General features: G+C 46.6%; 1 protein-coding gene across 5 annotated transcripts in view; it reads right to left on the bottom strand.

The window, feature by feature from the left end:
- Positions 1-517: 517 nt before the first annotated feature.
- Positions 518-18,824, bottom strand: part of TRAF3IP1 (TRAF3 interacting protein 1) — a 62,238-nt gene continuing 43,931 nt past the window's right edge. For all 5 annotated transcript variants that reach the window (XM_065917170.1, XM_065917171.1, XM_065917174.1 and 2 more), the window contains 2 exons: positions 3,373-3,596; positions 518-2,633 (listed from right to left, as the gene is read on the bottom strand). In XM_065917170.1, the coding sequence (XP_065773242.1) occupies positions 2,468-2,633; positions 3,373-3,596 (390 nt within the window). In that variant the 3' untranslated portion in view covers positions 518-2,467. The remainder of the gene's footprint in view (positions 2,634-3,372; positions 3,597-18,824) is intronic.

The following is an 18,824-nucleotide window of genomic DNA, read 5'->3' as shown; positions in this document are numbered from 1 at the left end:
TGGTCACCCTAAGCCTGTGCCTGGGGACACCGTGCTGTTTATTCAAAAGCCGGGAGAGGTCTGGCCACCCTTCCCCTCACTCGAGTCCCCCCACGCTGCACATGTCAGCAGAAGACACATCCCGGCCAGTTCGGGGCGGCTTGGAGAAGGAGTCCAGGAACACTGCAGGGGCACCTGTCGACAGACTAAGGATTCCAGACCCCCCAAGCCCCCAACCCCACTTACACCGTCACTAAATACCACCACCTCTCTTCCTAGATTCCAGTTACTAGTTTTCAAGTTGCTTATTGAGAAGAAAAATCAGTATGAATATCAAAGCAGAAAGCTTGAATTTTAGTTTCCAAGTTATTTTTTCAAAGGTTGCTGTATTTCCTTTAAACATAAATGTGTCAGCTCAATCAGCTCAATTGTTTTTAATTAAAACATCTAAAGTATGACTCCAGTGCTTCTGGAAAACTTAACACGCCAAAGCAGAGGAAAACATTTAATAATCCTATTTGCGTATTTTATCGAAATCATAGATAACAGGATTTATTCATCTGTGTCGAGGTACAGTCATAACCACATGCAGCGACTTCCTAGGACTTCATGAATGATCTTAAAATTCCTGAAAAGTGTTTACCTGCCTAATGTAAGACTCCAATTTATACAGAAAAGGGGTGTCATGAGTGAAAACATAAATTTCCCTGAACTATCTTCACAGAAAAATAAACTGCACACATGCTGAAGTTTTAAAAATCCAAATGCTTTTTTCCAGGTGTGAACTGAACTGCACAACCCCATACACTGATAGAAAAAAACAGGTGATTATTTTTAATGATTTATGTATAAAAGAAAAATAAATTTTATGATACAATTTGAGAGACTATTTCATACAAAATTTGACTCACAAACAAGGTATGTGATTTTTTTGCAACACAAAAGCTCTAGCCTTACATACAAATTCATAAAAGGCAGACTTCTTAACCTGACCCAAAACAGGGTCCCTGTGGGGTGGTGGCTGTCACCTGAGTCAGTGGAGGAGAGGCTGTGGACAGAGGAAGACCTGGCTAACTGGTACACCTCCCCTCCTCCAATGACGTGTTAATTAATATTTAGTGTCATCTCAGCAGACAGAATTTTATGGTTAGCTACAGAAAGGAGAAAAAGACCAATGTTTCACAATGGCACATCTTAATAATCCAATCTTGAGCTTCACTTCAAAAATCATAGAACGACCTTTGTAACAGATTTATTTTGGAAATTACACTAAGGAAACTTAACTGTGCTAATCTTTTAAAGAAACAAAACTTGCTGAGGAAATTCTAACGTTTAAAATGACACTGCTTGGGTTACATCATAAATAACAGTATCTAGAATACAAGTGTCTGGACCCAGACTTTAAGACCCGTAAGTATGTCTCCAAACTGTGAAATCCTTTATACACAAATATAAGACTTCAGTATTTACAATATTATATGTAGTGAAAAACTAAATATAAACTGTGTTTTAAAAAAAAAAAAAACTTTTGCTTTAAAAAAAATTTCTAAAAAAATGGTAACATCAAAAAATTTTGCAAATCTGTGCATCCTTTTAAGTCCTCCTTCTGGAGGATTTCCCTAACCACCTGCCTCTGAGGCGCGCAGGTGCATACACCTGGGCAAAGGAACAGGCCTGGGCCGTCGGCTTGAAGAGGAAGCTTCGCTTCTAGAGAGGATGAGGGACCCCGCAGCTGCACTGATGTGCTCGTAGGGAAGCCCAGGGGCTCGATGTTGAAGAAAGTGGGGATGCGGCCTCTGACAATCTTAGGTCAGACGATGCCCGCGAAGGCTGCAGTCAAATCTCCTTTTTAAATGCATGAACTTTAAGGGTTGGAAAAATAAGCAAAACATAATAGGAAGCAAAAAGAAAATTGCGTTAAGGTACACGCAACGACAGAGAGGTTAAAAACTAGAGTTCGTGGATACTTTATAAAGACACAGGCTGAAATGAACTCTTTGCAAGTGGGAGTGAGCTAAAAATATAAGTCTTTGCTTTTCAGGCCTCACTGCATTTATAAGGCTCCTGTCAAAATGTGCAGCCAGCCTTCACTCGGGGCTCCAGCAGTCCTGTCAGCAGGCTCGGTGTTGGCCGTCTCGGACTCCCGTGTCCTGGGCGGTCCCAGCACCGCTCGCCTGCTGGACAGACTGGCACAGAACCCAACAGCCGACGGCAGAGACCAGGCTTGCAGAGAAACGTCTCACACCGGCAGCGTCTGCAAGAGCCGCTCGCTTATAACTAGCAAGTTTCCAGTGGAGGAAGGCAGGGAAACACGGTCTCTCCTACACCAAACGTGCCTAAGGTGGTAAAGCTCTGAAAACCAGGAGGATGATGGTGTGAGTTGCTCACCGCTGCCTTCAGACTGAAACCCTGCACGGGGAGCCAAGTGCTGGCCTCCTCCTCACGTGCAAGTTGAGGGACCCCCTGGAGTCTCTGCAGCTTTGAGCCCTCACCTCCTGGAACTCAGGTTGATGCTGTACACCATCTTCTGGATCTTTTCCTCGTTCTTCAGGATGTTGGCCTTCACGGCACAGATCTTGTCCTGCTGGTCCCTGACCAGCTGCTCCAGCTCCGCCAGCTCCGCCTTCAGGGGCTCCACGGCGCTGTCCGTGATGCTGCCGGGACACAAGCCGGGGCTCATGAGGACCTCTCCCTTTCCCATCTGATGCTTTTCTTTTTGGCTGCATCGTCGTCGTGCAGCATGCGGGGATCTTAGTTCCCAGACCGGGGACTGAACCCAGGGTCCCTGAGTTGGGATGTGGCGTCTTAACCACTGGACCACTAGGGAAGTCTGTACACTGGCTTCTTAATTAAAACAATGGGAGGTAACAAAAGTAAATTACTCATTGTATCCAAAGAGGGAAAATAATTTCAAAAAGGATAAAAAAAAAAAAAAAAAGAGGAGAAAAGTAATATAAATGTACTTTTCTCAAGTAAAAAATTTAAAATACTTTCAAATTACAGTCACAAAACTTTGGGAATTTTGATAAGACACATGATAAACATGGTATTCAAACTGCACAGTTTCCTGTCTTTGGAGGGTTTCTGAACACCAAGAGCAACTCTTTTCTAGCTGCTACGGAGAAATGCACATTATGCTGTGAATGAAGAAACAATGTACTTTCCTTGGGGGAGGAGGTAAGAAAGAGGGTTGAGAGGGCTCGGTTCTCCAGAGGTCTCCCCCTGGGCTGTGTTCCCCCCCTCCCCCGCCCCTCCCCCTCCCCTCCCCATCCACCCAGCCCTCCCCCGTCCCCCCACCTCTGCTCTGCTGCGGGGTCTCCGCTGGCTGCCCTGGGCTGTGTTCCCCTCCCGCCCCTCCCCCGCCCCTCCCTCCCCCTCCCCCACCCCCCCCACCTCTGCTCCAGCTGCAGGGCCTCCGCATGCTGCTGGCTCTCGCTGTGCCACAGCTGCAGCTCGTTCTGCATGGCGTCCACGTCCTCCTGGATGTAGTCCATGATCTTGCCCAGGGGGAGGGCGCTCCGGCACAGGGTCTGGATGGACACCCGGAGCTTCTCTATCTCCTTGGAGACGATGTCCTTCTCCTTCTTCCAGGCCGACTCGAACACGAGCAGCTTCTCCTGGGAGGAGTGTGAAGGGAGAGGAGCACGCTCACACCTGAGCGCAGAGGGCATGGGCGCGGGACCCGCTGGCCTGCAGACAGGGCTTCATGCCCGAGACCCCGCGGCTCGGTCAGCAGCGCCCCGTGAGGGCCGGTACAGCAAGATCTTCACCTCCCAACTGACCGGAAACCTACAGCTGTTCTTGTTACAAGAGCTCAGGCAGGTACACAGAGGACAGTCCCCAAAGTAAAGGGGGCCCGGGGGTGCATCACTCCCTGAGGGTCCCACCTCCCCACTTCACAGGGCTGCAGCCCCGCCTGCCTGGCCAGCAGAGGAGGGGAGGGGAGGGGAGGACCACCGCAGAGGGAGGAGCCGGAGTGTCCCGACGGAGGGTGTGGCCGGGCCACCATGGGGCAGCAGTGAGGCCCAGGCCCGCTGCCCTGGGCTGGCCAGCCTGGGGCCCCAGGGCAGGGTCGGTGGGAGAGCGGCTCACACGGCCGCTGCTGAAGCAGGGGAGGAGGGAGGTGACCCGAGACCTTCACTCAGTTCTGGCAAGGGGTTCTTGGGCTCTTTGACACAAGCAATACCTAGGATTCTCTTCGTATGAGACTTTACCACTGACATCTCTGAATCTCAAGAACCAACAGGTATTTTGGCTTGGGGACCTTTCCTGGGGAAATCAACACTCTTCAGGAAACACCCCCCCGCCGCCCACCAAATGCTCCCACTCCACACAGGCTGACTACATGCCCCTGCTTTACCCACGGACAGCATGAGTCAGATGCATTAAGTTATAACTGATCAACTTCTTTTATTTCTAAACATGTTTAACGAAGTGACACATAACTGCTCGTGTCACTTCTAATCCGGTTTCAGACCAAGACCCCAGAGGGCAGGAACCTGCGTCTGGTCCATGTAAGTGCTCCTTAAATGCTTGCCAAATGAACGCATGAAGTGAGTAAGAGATTTATGAGTCAAGATCTGAGCTCCACTGTGTTCTGGCCTTTAGCAAACACGTGGAAAGCCTTAACACAATGCCTGGCACACGGAAGCACTAAACAAATAGGACTAAAAACAAAAGGCAAAGCTCACAGAACTAGTGAGTGAGTTCTGCAAGGTTGCGGGATACAAGATAAACATACAAAAAGCAGCTCTTTCATTTGCTGGCAATGAACACACGGCTACCAAAATTTAAAATACACTGCCATCTATATCGCTCAGAAAACAGAAGTACTATTCATAAATCTAACAAAATACATATAGAACTTGTGTACTGAAAACTACACAACGTGGATAAAATAAATCAAAGGAGGTCGACAGAGAGAGAGCCAAACCCTGTCCATCAACTGCAAGATTAACACAGTAAAGATGTCAATTCTCCCCAAATTTATACACAGGTTTAATACAATTCCTACCACGGTGCCAAATGGTTTGTAGATGTGGACAAGATTGTCCTAAAACCTACACAGAAAAGCACAGGATCTAGCATGGCTGAAACATTTTGAAAAAGAAGAAATTAGCGGGAAGCATCAGGCTACCGGATCTCAGGACTTACCACACAGCGCTAGCACTCGGGATGGTGTGGTCAGGGCAGGGTGGACACACAGATCCAGGGGACAGAGCAGAGAACCCAGGTCCTCCTCATAAATACACCCACCTGATTTCTGACAAAGGTGCTACGGCAAGCCAGCGGGGAGATGCAGACGTCCAACACACAGCGCTGCGGCACCTGGACACACGGCAGACGGAGCCCTGGCCCGAGTCTCGTCTTATACAGAAACTACCCTGAAACGGACCGTGGGCTTAAACATAAAACATAAAACCAACTGGACACACGGCAGACGGAGCCCCGACCCGAGTCTCATCTTACACAGAAACCACCCTGAGACGGACCGTGGGCTTAAACATAAAACATAAAACCAACTGGAGACATGGCAGAGCGGAGCCCCGACCAGAGTCTCATCTTACACAGAAACCACCCTGAGACGGACCGTGGGCTTAAATGTAAAACATAAAACCAACTGGACACACGGCAGACGGAGCTCCGACCCGAGTCTCATCTTACACAGAAACTACCCTGAGACGGACCGTGGGCTTAAATGTAAAACATAAAACCATAAAACTTCTAGGGGAAAAAACCTAGAAGAGAGTCCTTGGGATTTACAGTCAGGTAAATAAACAGTTCTGACTTGACACCAAAAGCACAATCAGTTGAAGGAAAAACTGATAAATGGGCTCTGTCACCGTTAAAAACTGCCCATGGGCAAAACACCCTGCTGACAGCATGGAAGATAAATTAGACAGCGAGAGGATGTGCGTTCAAATCACAGACCTGGCAAAGGATTAGAAGCCAGGGTGTAAAAACTCCCAGACATCAACAGCAAAAAAGCAAACAATTAAGTTAGAAAATGGACAAAAGAACACACATTTCACCAAAGAGGACACACAGACAGCCAAAGTGCACGTGAAAGATACTCAAAATCGTTACCCACCAAGGAAATGCAAGTTAGAAACACAATGATATGTGACTCCACACCTATCAGAATGGCTAAAACAAAACACACTGACCACATCAAACGCTGGGAAGGATATGGAGAAACTGGACCCCTCATTCACGGCTGGTGGGAATGCAAAATGGTACAGCCGCTCTGCAAACAGTTTGACCAAGTCTTTAAAACTAACCGTGCAACTGCCATGCAAGCCAGCAACTGTACTCCTAGGCACTGATCCCGGAGAAGTGAGGACATGTTGACACAAAAACCTGTGTAGGTATGTTTACGGAAGCTTCATTCCATATGGAAGCTTCACTCAGAGCAGTCAAAAACTGGACACAGCCCAGATGCCCTTCAGGGAGTGAATGTATAAACTATGCTACATCCATATCACAGAATACTACTTGGCAAGAAAAAAGGAACAAACTGCTGATTCATACAACATCCTGGATGGGCCTGCTAAAGAGTTATGCTGAGTGGAAAAAAAGCCAGTCTCAAAATATACATGCTGCATGATTCCATTTCCATAAAGTCTTAAAATACTAACACTATAGAAATGGAGAACGGATGAGCAGTTGCCAGGGGTTCGGGACAGGGTGGGGTGGAAGGCAGAGGGTGGGTGTGGTTATAAAAGGGCAACAAGAGGGATCCTTGGGATGCTGGAGATGTCCTGTATCCTGACGGCATCAAGGTCTGCATCCTGGGTGCAACACTGCACTCAGCTTCGCCAGATGTCATCAGCGGGGAGAACTGAGTCAGAAGTCCCCGGGGTCTCTGTTATCTCTTACAACTACATTTGAAATTAGTTATCTCAAAATAACTTCAATTAAAAACAAAAAAGGTAGTGGCTATTAAAGTGCTTTTGAATTAAAATGCTAAGTGACTAAAATGAATCAATACAATGATAAATTACTTCCTGGGAAAAAATGTGCTGTCCTTATCATACTGACTACTTTATTATGAACTATACAAAAAAGATCTTCATGACCCAGATAACCACGATGGTATCATCACTCAACTAGAGCCAGACATCCTGAAGCCTGAAGTCAAGTGGGCCTTAGGAAGCATAACTATGAACAAAGCTAGTGGAGGCGATGGAATTCCAGCTGAGCTACTTTAAATCCTAAAAGATGATGCTGTGAAAGTGCTACAGTCAATATACCAGCAAATCTGGAAAACTCAGCAGTGGCCACACGACTGGAAAAGGTCAGTTTTCATTCCAATCCCAAAGAAAGGCAAGGCCAAAGAATGCTCAAACTACTGCACAATTGCATTCATCTCACATGCTAGCAAAGTAATGCTCAAAATTCTCCAAGCCAGGCTTCAACAGTACATGAACTGAGAACTTCCAGATGTTCAAGCTGAATTTAGAAAAGAGATCAAACTGCCAACATCCACTGGATCATCGAAAAAGCGAGAGAGTTCCAGAAAAACATCTACTTCAGCTTCATCGACTACACTAGAGCCTTTGTCTATGTGGATCACAACAAACTGTGGAAAATTCTTCAAGAGATGCGAATACCAGACCACCTTACCTGCCTTCTGAGAAATCTGTATGCAGCTCAAGAAGCAACAGTTAGAACTGGACATGGAACAACGGACTTGTTCCAAATCAGGAAAGGAGTACGTCAAGGCTGTATATTGTCACTTTGCTTATTTAATTTATATGCAGAATACATCATGCAAAATGCCAGGCTAGATGAAACACAAGCTGGAATCAAGCTTGCCAGGAGAAATATTAATAACCTCAGCTATGCAGATGACACCACCTTTACGGCAGAAAGCAAAAGGGAACTGAAGAGCCTCTTAATGAAAGTGAAAGCAGAGTGAAGAAGCTGGCTTAAAACTCAACATTCAAAACACCAAGATCATGGTTTCCAGTGCCATCACTTTATGACAAATAGATGGGGAAACAATGGAAACAGTGACAGACTTTATTTTCTTGGGCTCCAAAATCACTGCAGATGGTGACTGCAGCCATGAAATTAAAAGATGTTTGCTCCTTGGAAGAAAAGATATGACCAATTTACACAGCATATTAAAAAGCAGAGAGATTATTTTGCCAACAAAGGTCTGTCTAGTCAAGGCTATGGTTTTTCCAGTAGTCACGTATGGATGTGAGAGTCAGACTATAAAGAAAGCTGAGCACAGAAGAATTGATGCTTTTGAACTGTGGTATTGGAGAAGACTCTTGAGAGTCCCTTGGACTGCAAGAAGATCCAACCCGTCCATCCTAAAGGAATTCAGTTCTGAATATTGGAGTTGAAACTCCAATATTTTGGCCACCTGATGCGAAGAACTGCCTCACTGGAAAAGACCCTGATGCTGGGAAAGACTGAAGGCTGGAGGGGAAGGGGACGACAGAGGATGAGATGGCTGGATGGCATCACCATCTCGATGGAGATGATTTTGAGTAAACTCCGGGAGTTGGTGACGGACAGGGAGACCTGGCGTGCTGCCGTCCACGGGGTTGCAAAGAGTCAGACTGATCAACTGTACTAAACTGAACTTTATTATAGTGACCATATTGACGACTGACTTAGTTGAGACGTTTAAAATTCTAGTTAAACCCACTCATAATGATGTGAAGTAACTCCTATGTATCTGGCATCGTACTGACTCTAACACAAAACTGTCCAGAGCAGAGAACTCAGGACGGAGACCAGCGTGCACAGCGTCTTATGAGACCAGCGAGCCAGGAATCTGTGTCAGCCCCAAGTGGCAGAGGGGACACACACCCTGAAGTTCACAGTCTCACTTCTGAGAGGTTAGGGACTTTTAAAACAAGAGGCTTTGGGGCTAGGATTATGATAGCTGGGAGAGGCTTTTCCTATTGCTGCAAAATATCAAAATTCTGGCATTTTCCAAGCTTTCACCTAAAGCAGCAGGTAGAGTGGGTAAGTCAAGACTGACTCTGTGCTTTAAAAAGCACCCCCACTGATGACAGGCTCTGATTTATACACAGCTCGTTCTGCTGTATCAGCAACTTTCCAGACAAATGCAACCATTATAAACCTCAGTTTTATAGACTTTTAATATGTACAGTAAAATCTGAGAATACACCACTGTACACACCACAAAGGAATTAGTCATATGAAATATGCTTAATTTTTGAAAATGGAAGAGAAAAAAAAATAACAGAAACTGTATCATTACCCCCAAATAGTGCCTACAACCCGCTGGAACGTGGGCGGACTCAGGGCGGACGGTGGGCAGTCAGGACCCTGCGACCCGCGGGGACCAAGCCCACCTACCCGCCTCCAGGTTTACAGCCTCCGGACCGCGGCCTGACCTGCCCTGCCTCGGTCTCCTCACAATAAACTGGAAATACTAACATTTACCCCGCAGGCAGGATTAGATGGGATAACGTAAAGCAAGCAGCTCAGCGCCTCGCACATAGTAAACCCTGGACAAACCCCGGTCGACATAAATGTCCCCACCGCGAAGGGCAGGGCGCCGGGCCTCGGGAGAGGGTGCAGATGTCGCTCCTGCCGGCGACACTCGCGTGCTGTGTGGTCAGCACCAACCCACGCGGCGTTTGCCCAGCTTCGGGCAGACGGGTTCTCCCGTAGGGGTGTCATTTACCTTCCTCCCTGACACGTCGCTTCCTGTAGTCACTTTCTAAAACACACACAGCTCACACCTCGAGACGCGCTCTTGAAGCCCGTCACGGAAAGGCTGCAGTTCTGGGCGGGGAGCTGAGCTGGGGGGCCGCTGCAGGTGACGCGGGCTCCCTCCTCCCGCGGGCTGCAGACTGTTGCCTCCGCTGGTGCCGGGCAGCGGGACCTCTGGCACAGCATTTCCTTGTGTGGCTGGCCGCTTCACACGCGCACTTCGGAAGAAGTGACTTTCCAGGATCTTTCAGGGGAACAGGTACCTCTGGGACTGAATATTAATTGCATTTACCCCACACGTACTTGTCCCCAGAAGTGTGGGCATTTAATTGTGTTTATAGTGACTTTTAAAATTTGTAATTATTTATTACTGTAAGTCATACACGTAAAAGGCATTGACCTGAGAGGTTTGTTTCTTTACATTTCAACACTAGGCTTCAGAAGAAAGTACATGTTGTTAAAATAACGCTGCAAAGCCTGACCCGCAGGTCTCGCCAGAATCTCTCAAGAGCCACGAGCAGGCACAGCGCTGCCCTCTGCTCGGCCACTGATCTGAGGGGTCCCAGGCCCTCCTGGGAGAACTCTGCCCCACGCTAAGGAAACCCACCCGATGAATCGAAGAAGGGGCAATAAATCAGAGCTGGTGGGCATCTGCTTTAAATAGCACGCTCCCCCATGACCTCAGGAAGTGATTCATATACAGCTTGTCAAAGTTCCTTTTCTTCCTAAACCAGGGAATGCCTGCATCCAAGCCACACGAGGAAAGCAGAGACCCCCAGGAGGACTATGCCGAGGGTCCTGTCCACCCAGAGACACTCCGTCAGACTTCTCTGCAAAGCAGACACTCATGTCCAGTGTGGGTCACAGTGAACACTCGGGACAACGGTCCGGAACCAAACAGCTTACCCTTTAACACACAGGACTGCACCCGAGAGGACACGGCGCCCCCTGCAGCCACCGCCGGGGCCAGGACGGCAAGCCCTGCCAGGCCCCGGGGCCCAGGGGCCACTGCCGCATCAAGTTCCGGGTCTGCCTGACCAGCTGTGCTGCCCGCGTGCGCGCCGCCTGGTCCATGTACACAGGGTGGATGGAAGGACTCTCTCACACACACACACACTCCCGTATCCGTGTGTGCTGGCCTCTGTCCCTCGGCACTGCTGAATGCTGACGTGGCCGTGTGAACACACCGAGGTCCCCATCCACGCCTGTGCTGGTGGACACGCGGTGGTCCCACACGGCTCCGGGCCGTCTTGCACGTGTGTCCCAGCACACACACGCAAAAGACCCTCCAGCGCACGTGGCGTGAAGCGGCGCTGCTGGGTCAGTGGGCACGTCTGTCCTCAGCCGTGTGACATCACGGCACAGAGCTTTACGACGTGGTTGCACCAACATACATCAAGTATTTTTCACCAGCCAGGACTGTATTTCTGTGCTCTGATGCCAGAGCTGGTACCTGTGGGCCCAGATGCCCTGTTTCTTTGGCACAGTGCCCTAGCAAGATGCTGTGACTATTCTAAGTCACCCACATGTGGCACTGAAAAGCTGAAATCTGTAATTAATCTGTCAAGGAATGAAGAGAATAACAGGAAAAAAAACAACAGCACTGATTCCAATGGCACTACCACACCCTGACCGCTGCAGGTAGCGACTGCTGAGCATAGGCAGCAGACAGAAAGCCACTGCTCCAAGTCAGGGACATGCTGTTAAAAAAACCCCCGATGGTTAAAAATCGCTCACGGGGACTTCCCTTGTGGCCTTGTGGCCCAGTAGTTAAGAACCCGCCTGCCAATGCAAGGGACAGGGGTTCAATCCCTGGTACGGAAGATCCCACATGCTGCAGAGCGCCTAAGCCCACTGGCCACAGAACTGCTGAGCCCGAGCGCTGCAGCTGCTGCAGCCCACACGAACCTGTGGTCAGCAGCAAGAGAAGTCACAGCAGCAAGCAGCCCCCGCACCAAACATGAAGAACAGCCCCCGCTCACCACTAGAGAAAGCCCGGGTGCAGCAACAAAGACCCCGGGGAGCCAAAAAAAAAAAAAAAAAATCCTGCTCATTGCGGCCACTACAGATAAGAAAGAAAACACAAGCAGGAAGCCTCCAAAATGCACAGGTGAGAAGCCATATAGTAGGAGGCTAACTCCCAGACTGGGTGCAGGCAAGCCTGGGGTGACCTCCTCCCTTTGAGACTGTCTATGTAACCTCAGCCCCTCAGTTTCCAAACTTAGAAAATGGGGATGACACCTATCTCATACGTTCCCGTGAGAATTAAATGAAGCGATGGATGCAATTCCTTAGGGACAGAAATTGCTCTACTGACGTCAGCTGTTGTTATAATGATTATATCATCTACAACTGAGAACAACTAATGGGTAAACTTCTACAGGAGAAGAAATGCATATATGGAACCACCTAGCACCTGGTGCAGAGAGAAATCAAAAGATCATTAAATGTCAGCTACTTCTACAAACATTACCGTCCTTGGAAAGGAACAAGGAATGCTCTTGGAAGGCTGGGTGAGTTCACTGCAGCTGAAGCCTGAGGTTACTGCACAGAACAGAGAAGATGCAACTTCGGACTGGTCTTTTTGACTGACCCCAAAATGGAAATAATTAAAAAATCATCTTGTCACATGAAGACTGATCAAAATGACACCAACAGAGGAGGCAACAGGGAAATGTGGAACTCAGACTCCTAGCTAAAGAGAGTCCTTCTCTACTTAAAGGAATGAAAGTGAAGAATACATTACTGGCCTAAAACTGGTCCTTTCAAGCATTTTTATGAAAGGCTATGACCGTGTATTTATTCTTTCAGATAAAACTTTTTCTTTTGGCTGCACTGCACAGCAAGTGGGATCTCAGTTCCCCAGTAAGGGATCAAACTTGCACCCCCTGCCCTGAAGGCAGAATCTTAACCACTGGACCACAGGGAAGCTCCTCACAGAAACTAGAACATCCTGCACCAAATTCCAAAACATCCACTGAACATTTATTGGGACTGCACTACACTTACAAGTTAATTTGAGAGAAGTGACATCTCTATATTGAGTTTCCATGCAGAACACAATGTCTCTCATGACTTTTTCCAAGCCTTTTATATTTCTTGGTAGAATTCTGTGGCTTCTCAATACAGTTACTATAAATTCTTACTAAATGCACACACGCTTTGGAAATTTACATTTTTGTTTTCAGTTCTGGAGGAAGAGCTTGATACACATTGTTTCCATCTGGTTATTGTTGACATATAGGAAAAATACTGACTTTTGTGTATTTATTTTGTTCCTGGCCACCTTACAAATTTTTTTTTAACATTTTTTAAACTTTAAGGGGTTGACTGACTTGATAGACCGCTGTCATCTTCAAATGAGGATGACCTCGTCTCCTTTCCAGAATTCAGTCACATTTCTCTTTGCACCAGTTAGCCCTCCAGAGTATCTCACCCAGGTCTCACTTCACACCCTTGTTCCTGAATTCCATGGAGACACCCACAGCCCCGTCCTGCTGTGTAGGGTGCTGACTGCTCCAGGCAGGACCTCTCCCTCTTGCAGCCAGAAGGACCCTCCTGCTCCAGTTCACTGCAAGCTTCACGTCCAATGTAATAATGGACACTGAGTTTTGTGGTGCCATTTATTCTCTTTGCTGCTGTTGTTGTTGCACTGGGTCTTTGTTGCTGCACGAGAGCTTTCTCTAGTTGCTCCCCGTGAGTGACCCCCACGGTGGTGACAGTGAGCTTTGATGGACGGCTAGTGTACTCCAGCAGAAAGCCATCCTGAGTCTGCAAAGGGAGAAACCACACCTTCAGCGTTAGCTCCACTCCTGGGAAGGCAGAGGGAGGCTGTGAGTACCCAGCATGGAGCTGCAGGACACAGAGAAGGCACCAAAGCTGAGGACTTCTGCAAGGGAGGAGCAGGAAACAGGGAGTGAGTGCATCCAAAAGAGGCGAGAAAGCCTCGGGATCCCTAGCCGTGCTGGTGGAGTATTTATCTCCCAAGTCAGTTAGTAAAGACTGGAGGGGATGCTGCTACTTCAAATGTGAGAACAGCAACATAAGGCACGAGGAACGTGAAAAATCAAGAAAATATAGCACCACCAATACACTTTCAGTGTGACTGACTTCAAAGACATGGAAATCTGCAATTCAGCCAATAGAGAACCCAAAATAGCTACTTTAAGGAAATTTGATGAGCTGCAAAAAAACACAGACAATTCAACAAATCAGGAAAATAATACAGGGGAAAATTGAGAAGTTTCACAAGGAACTGAATAACATAGTGAATGAAATGAAAAATGTGACAAGAGCATCAGCAGCAAAACAGTTCAAGCGGAAGAAGAATGTGAGAAGTAGCAGACAGGACCTTCAAAATTATCCAGTCCAGGGGGGGAAAGAGTGAAGAAACCAGAGTGAAGTAAGCTTAAGCAAGCAATGGAGGGAGAAAGAGGCAGAAAGCTTACTTAAAGAAATAATGGCTGAGAACTTCCAAAATCTGGAAGACATTTGGACATCCAAGTTTTGAAGCTCACAGTTCATCAAACAAACTTCACGTGAGGAGATCTTGGGCTTCCCAGGTAGCACTTGCGGTAAAGACCCTGCCTACCAACGCAGGAGACGTGAGCGATGTGGGTTGGGTCCCTGGCTCAGGAAGATCCTATGAAGGAAGGCATGGCCACTCACTCCAGTGTTCTTGTCTGGAGAATCCCCACCGATAGAGGAGCCTGAGGCTACAGTTCACAGGGTCTCAAAGAGTCAGACACGACTGAAGCAACTTATCACACACGTAAGGAGATCTTCTTTAAGATGTATCACAATAAAAGTGCCAAAAATTAAAGACAAGAAGAGACTCTTAAAGCAGCTGGTAACTTCCTGCTATAAAGCAATCTGCAGATTTGCCAGGAGAAACTTTACAGGCCAGAAGAGAGTAGGGCAAGATATTCAAAGAGATGAAGGGGAAGAAAGGCCAATAAAGAATACTCTATTCAACAAAGCTCTCTCTCAGAAATAAAGGAGAGGTGAGACTTTCCCAGACAAACAAAAAGTTGAGGAAGTTCATCACTACCAGACCTGCCTTAGGAGAAACACTGAAAGGAGCTCTTCAGGCTGAAACAAAAGGATACTAATTAGTAAGAAGAAAACATACAACATAATGGGGAAGGTAAGTATACAGTCAAATTCAAAATACTCTAATGTTATAATATGATGGAGGTATTAAGCACTTAACTCTAGTATGAAGCTTTGAGGAAAAGTATTAAAAATAACTAAAGTCACAGTAATTTTGCTAATAAATAAACAATATAAAAAGAGGTAGACCATAACATCAAAAACATATGAAGGGGGAATAAAAACATATGAAGGGGGAGTAAAAGCATAGAATTTTTGTATACAACTAATGTTAAGCTGTTATCAGTGTAAAATAGACTGTTATATCTGCAAGATGTTTTATGTAAGTTTCAGAATAACCACAAAGCAAAAACCTACAGTAGATACACAAAGGATAAAGAGAAGAGGACCAAGGCATACCACTATGGAAAGACATGAATTCACAGAGGCAGGCAAAAAAGATTAAGAAAAAAGGAACACAGGAACTACAAAAAGTCAGAAAACCAACAGGGTGGCATTAGTAAGTACTTTGTTGTTGTTGTCCAGTTGCTCAGTCGTGTCCGACTCTTTTAGACCTCATGGGCTACAGCACACCAGGCTTCCCTGTCCTTCTCCAACTCCCGGAGCTTGCTCAAACTCATGTCCATTGAATCCGTGATATCGTCCAACCATCTCATCCTCTGTCGCCCCCTTCTCCTCCTGCCTTCAATCTTTCCCAGCATCAGGGTCTTTTCAAATGAGTCACCTCTTTGCATCAGGTGGCCAAAGTATTAGAGCTTCAGCTTCAGCATCAGTCCTTCCAGTGAACATTCAGGGCTGATTTCCTTTAGGGTAGACTGGTTTGATCTCCTTGCTGTCCAAGGGACTCTCAAGAGTCTTCTCCAACACCACAGTTTGACAGAATTATTCTTCAGTGCTCAGCTTTCTTCATGATCCAACTCTCACATCCATACATGACCACTGGAACAACCAGAGCTTTGACTATACACATATTTGTTGGCCAAGTGATGTCTCTGCTTTTTAAAATGCTTTCTAGGGTGGTCATAGCTTTTCTTCCAAGGAGCAAGCGTCTTTTAATTTCGTGATTGCCATCTGCATCCACAGTGATTTTGGAGTCCAGAATATAAAGTCTGTCACTGTTTCCCTTATTTCCCCTTCTATTTGCCATGAAGTGATGGGACCGGATGGCATGATCTTAGTTTTTTGAATTTTGAGTTTAAGCCAGCTTTTTCACTCTCCTCTTACCTTCATCAAGAGACTCTTTAATTCCTCTTCACTTTCTGCCATAAGGGTGGAGTCATCTGCATATCTGAGATTATTGGTATTTCTCCTGGCAATCTTGATTCCAGCTTGTACTTCATCCAGCCTGGCATTTGGCATGATGTACTCTGCATATAAGTTAAATAAGCAGGGTGACGATATACACCCTTGATGAACTCCTTTCTCAATTAGGAACCAGTCCATTGTTCCATGTCCAGTTCTAACTATTGCTTCTTGACCTGCATACAGGTTTCTCAGGAGCTGGTAAGGTGGGCTGGTATTCACATCTCTTGAAGAATTTTCCACAATTTGTTGTGATCCACACAGTCAAAGGCTTTAGCATAATCAATAAATTCTCTTGTTTTTTCTATGATCCAATGGATGTTGGCAATTTGACCCCCGGTTCCTGTGTCTTTTCTAAACCCAGCTTGTACACCTAGAAGTTCTCGGTTCATGTACTGTTGAAGCCTAGCTTGAAGGATTTTGAGCATTACCTTGCTAGTATGTGAAATGATTACAACTGTGCAGTAGTTTGAACATTCTTTGGCATTGCCCTTCTTTGGGACTGACTTCCCCGGTGGCTCTGATGGTAAAGCATCTGCCTACAATGCAGGAGATCCGGGTTCAATCCCTGGTTCAGGAAGATATTCTGGAGAAGGAAATGGCAGCCCACTCCAGTATTCTTGCCTGGAGAATCCCATGGACGGAGGAGCCTGGTGGGCTACAGTCCATGGGGTCGCAAAGAGTCAGACACAACTGAGCAATTTCACTTTCTTTCTCTTCTTTGGGATTGGAATGAAAACTAATCTTTTGCAGTCCTATGGCCACTGCTAAGTTTTCCAAATTTGCTGGCATATTGAGAGCAGCACTTTAACAGCATCATCTTTTAGGATTTGAAAAAGCACAATTATTCTACATGTAAATGGATTAAATTCCCCCATCAAAAAGACAAGAGAAAGACAAGTCCTGTACGATAGGGGGTGAGGGGAGAGCGAACTGGAGGCACCAAATTCCAGTTATCAGACAAATAAATACTGGAAATATGATGTTCAATGACGACTACCGTGAACAGTGTATATTATATATGACAGCTGTTAGGAGAGTAGACCCTAAGAGTTCTCATCAATAAGGAAAAGATTGCCTTCTTTTTTTCTATCTATATGAGATGATGGATGTTAGCTAACCTGTTCTGGCAATTATCTCACAATATATTTAAGTCAAGTCATTATGCTGTACACCTTAAAAGTACACAGTGCTATATGTCAATTACATCTCAGTAAAACTGGGGGGTGGGGAAAGGCATAGAATGGGTGGGATAGATAAAGCAAGACTCAGGTATCTGCCCCCTACAAGAGATTCACTTCACCTGTAAAGACATACAGAGGCTCAAAGTGAAGGAACAGAAAAAGATATTCCACAAAAATAGAAACCAAAAGAGAGCAGGGGTATTTGTACTTGTAGCAGACCGAATAGACTTTAAGCAAATAACTGTAATAAGTGACAAAAATGGTCACTATATGATGATAAAGTAGTCAACTCACCAAGGGATTACAGCAATCACATACATAAGTGCCCAACACTGGAGCACATAAATAGAGTAAGAAAACGCTAACAGGAGGGGGCAAGGCAAACTCCTGGGCTCCAGGCTGCCCATCTGACCTAGAAGTTCCACGGAAACAGAATTCTGGAAAACTGCCAAGCCTCCTACTGAGTCCTGCCATCGAGGCAAGAAAACCCGTGGCCCAAAATTTTGTAAAGAGGACAGATGACTCGGGAGTACTCTCAGAAAACCAGACCAGAGGTGCCAGGCAGAGAAAACTGGAATCGAGCATGCAAAGGAATTTAAATCTAGAGAAGACATTCCCAGGAGGGCCACGATTTCCACCCATGGCATCTCCAGGGCCGCAGTGCCCACATTTAAAGAGGCAACTGATAAATCCTCAATGACAAAGTTACTAACATCCTTTTATGCCATTTTCATTACATCTCACATTCCCTTAGCCTCTTTACAATCCTGTATTTGCTATTTAGATTTCTCAGGAGCTCAGAGATTAAAAAGGTGTGTGCAGGTATTTCTTGTAATAAACAAACAAAAAAAAAAAACACTGTTAGGATGCTCTCACCTTGGGCGAGCGGGGAGCGCCCTGGGTAAGCGCATAGGGTGGAGGGGCCCACAGGACACAGCCCTGCCCCACCCCTGACACAGCAGGCTGGGCCGACACACCGCCTGCACGGCAGCAGGACGAAGATGCCGTTCCTGGGACACACAGCGCAGGGGGTTGGTCAGGATGATGCGCTTTAGGTCTGCCTCAAGCGCAGAGCTCCCCATCCCCACCCAAATGAGCCAGGTCCAGGAGGATGGAGGGAGTGGACAGGCTCCTTCCTCCCCAAGCATGAGGGCCCTGGGCCTGTGTTTCTGGCTGTGCCCCTGAATCACCTGGGAATGTTTTAAACACATCTACCCCGGCATCCTGCCCAAAGACTGACCCGTGGGTCTGGGGCAGACCCAGCACCAATATTTAACAAACTCTCTCTGGATGGGTCTCATGCACAGACTGCTCTGAGCAGATGCACCTTAAGTAAATTTCAAAGGATACAAGGTTCTAAAGTTCACCTGCCGTATGTTTTACAATTGCCTCCCATGATACAGGCAGTGGCAGCGAATGAACCTAAGTTTAAAAATACACGTTAAAAGTACTTTTCTCTCTCCACAATCATAGCTGGCAACACCCATTAGGATTATTAAATTATTTTGCTTTTCCTTTCCATCCCTCTATTAACTAGCAGAA

The sequence above is a fragment of the Muntiacus reevesi genome, chromosome 1 (assembly GCF_963930625.1).
Source record: "Muntiacus reevesi chromosome 1, mMunRee1.1, whole genome shotgun sequence".
Lineage (NCBI taxonomy): Eukaryota > Metazoa > Chordata > Mammalia > Artiodactyla > Cervidae > Muntiacus > Muntiacus reevesi.
Note: the sequence above shows the minus strand (reverse complement) of the source record. Positions and strands in the feature narration are given on the sequence as shown.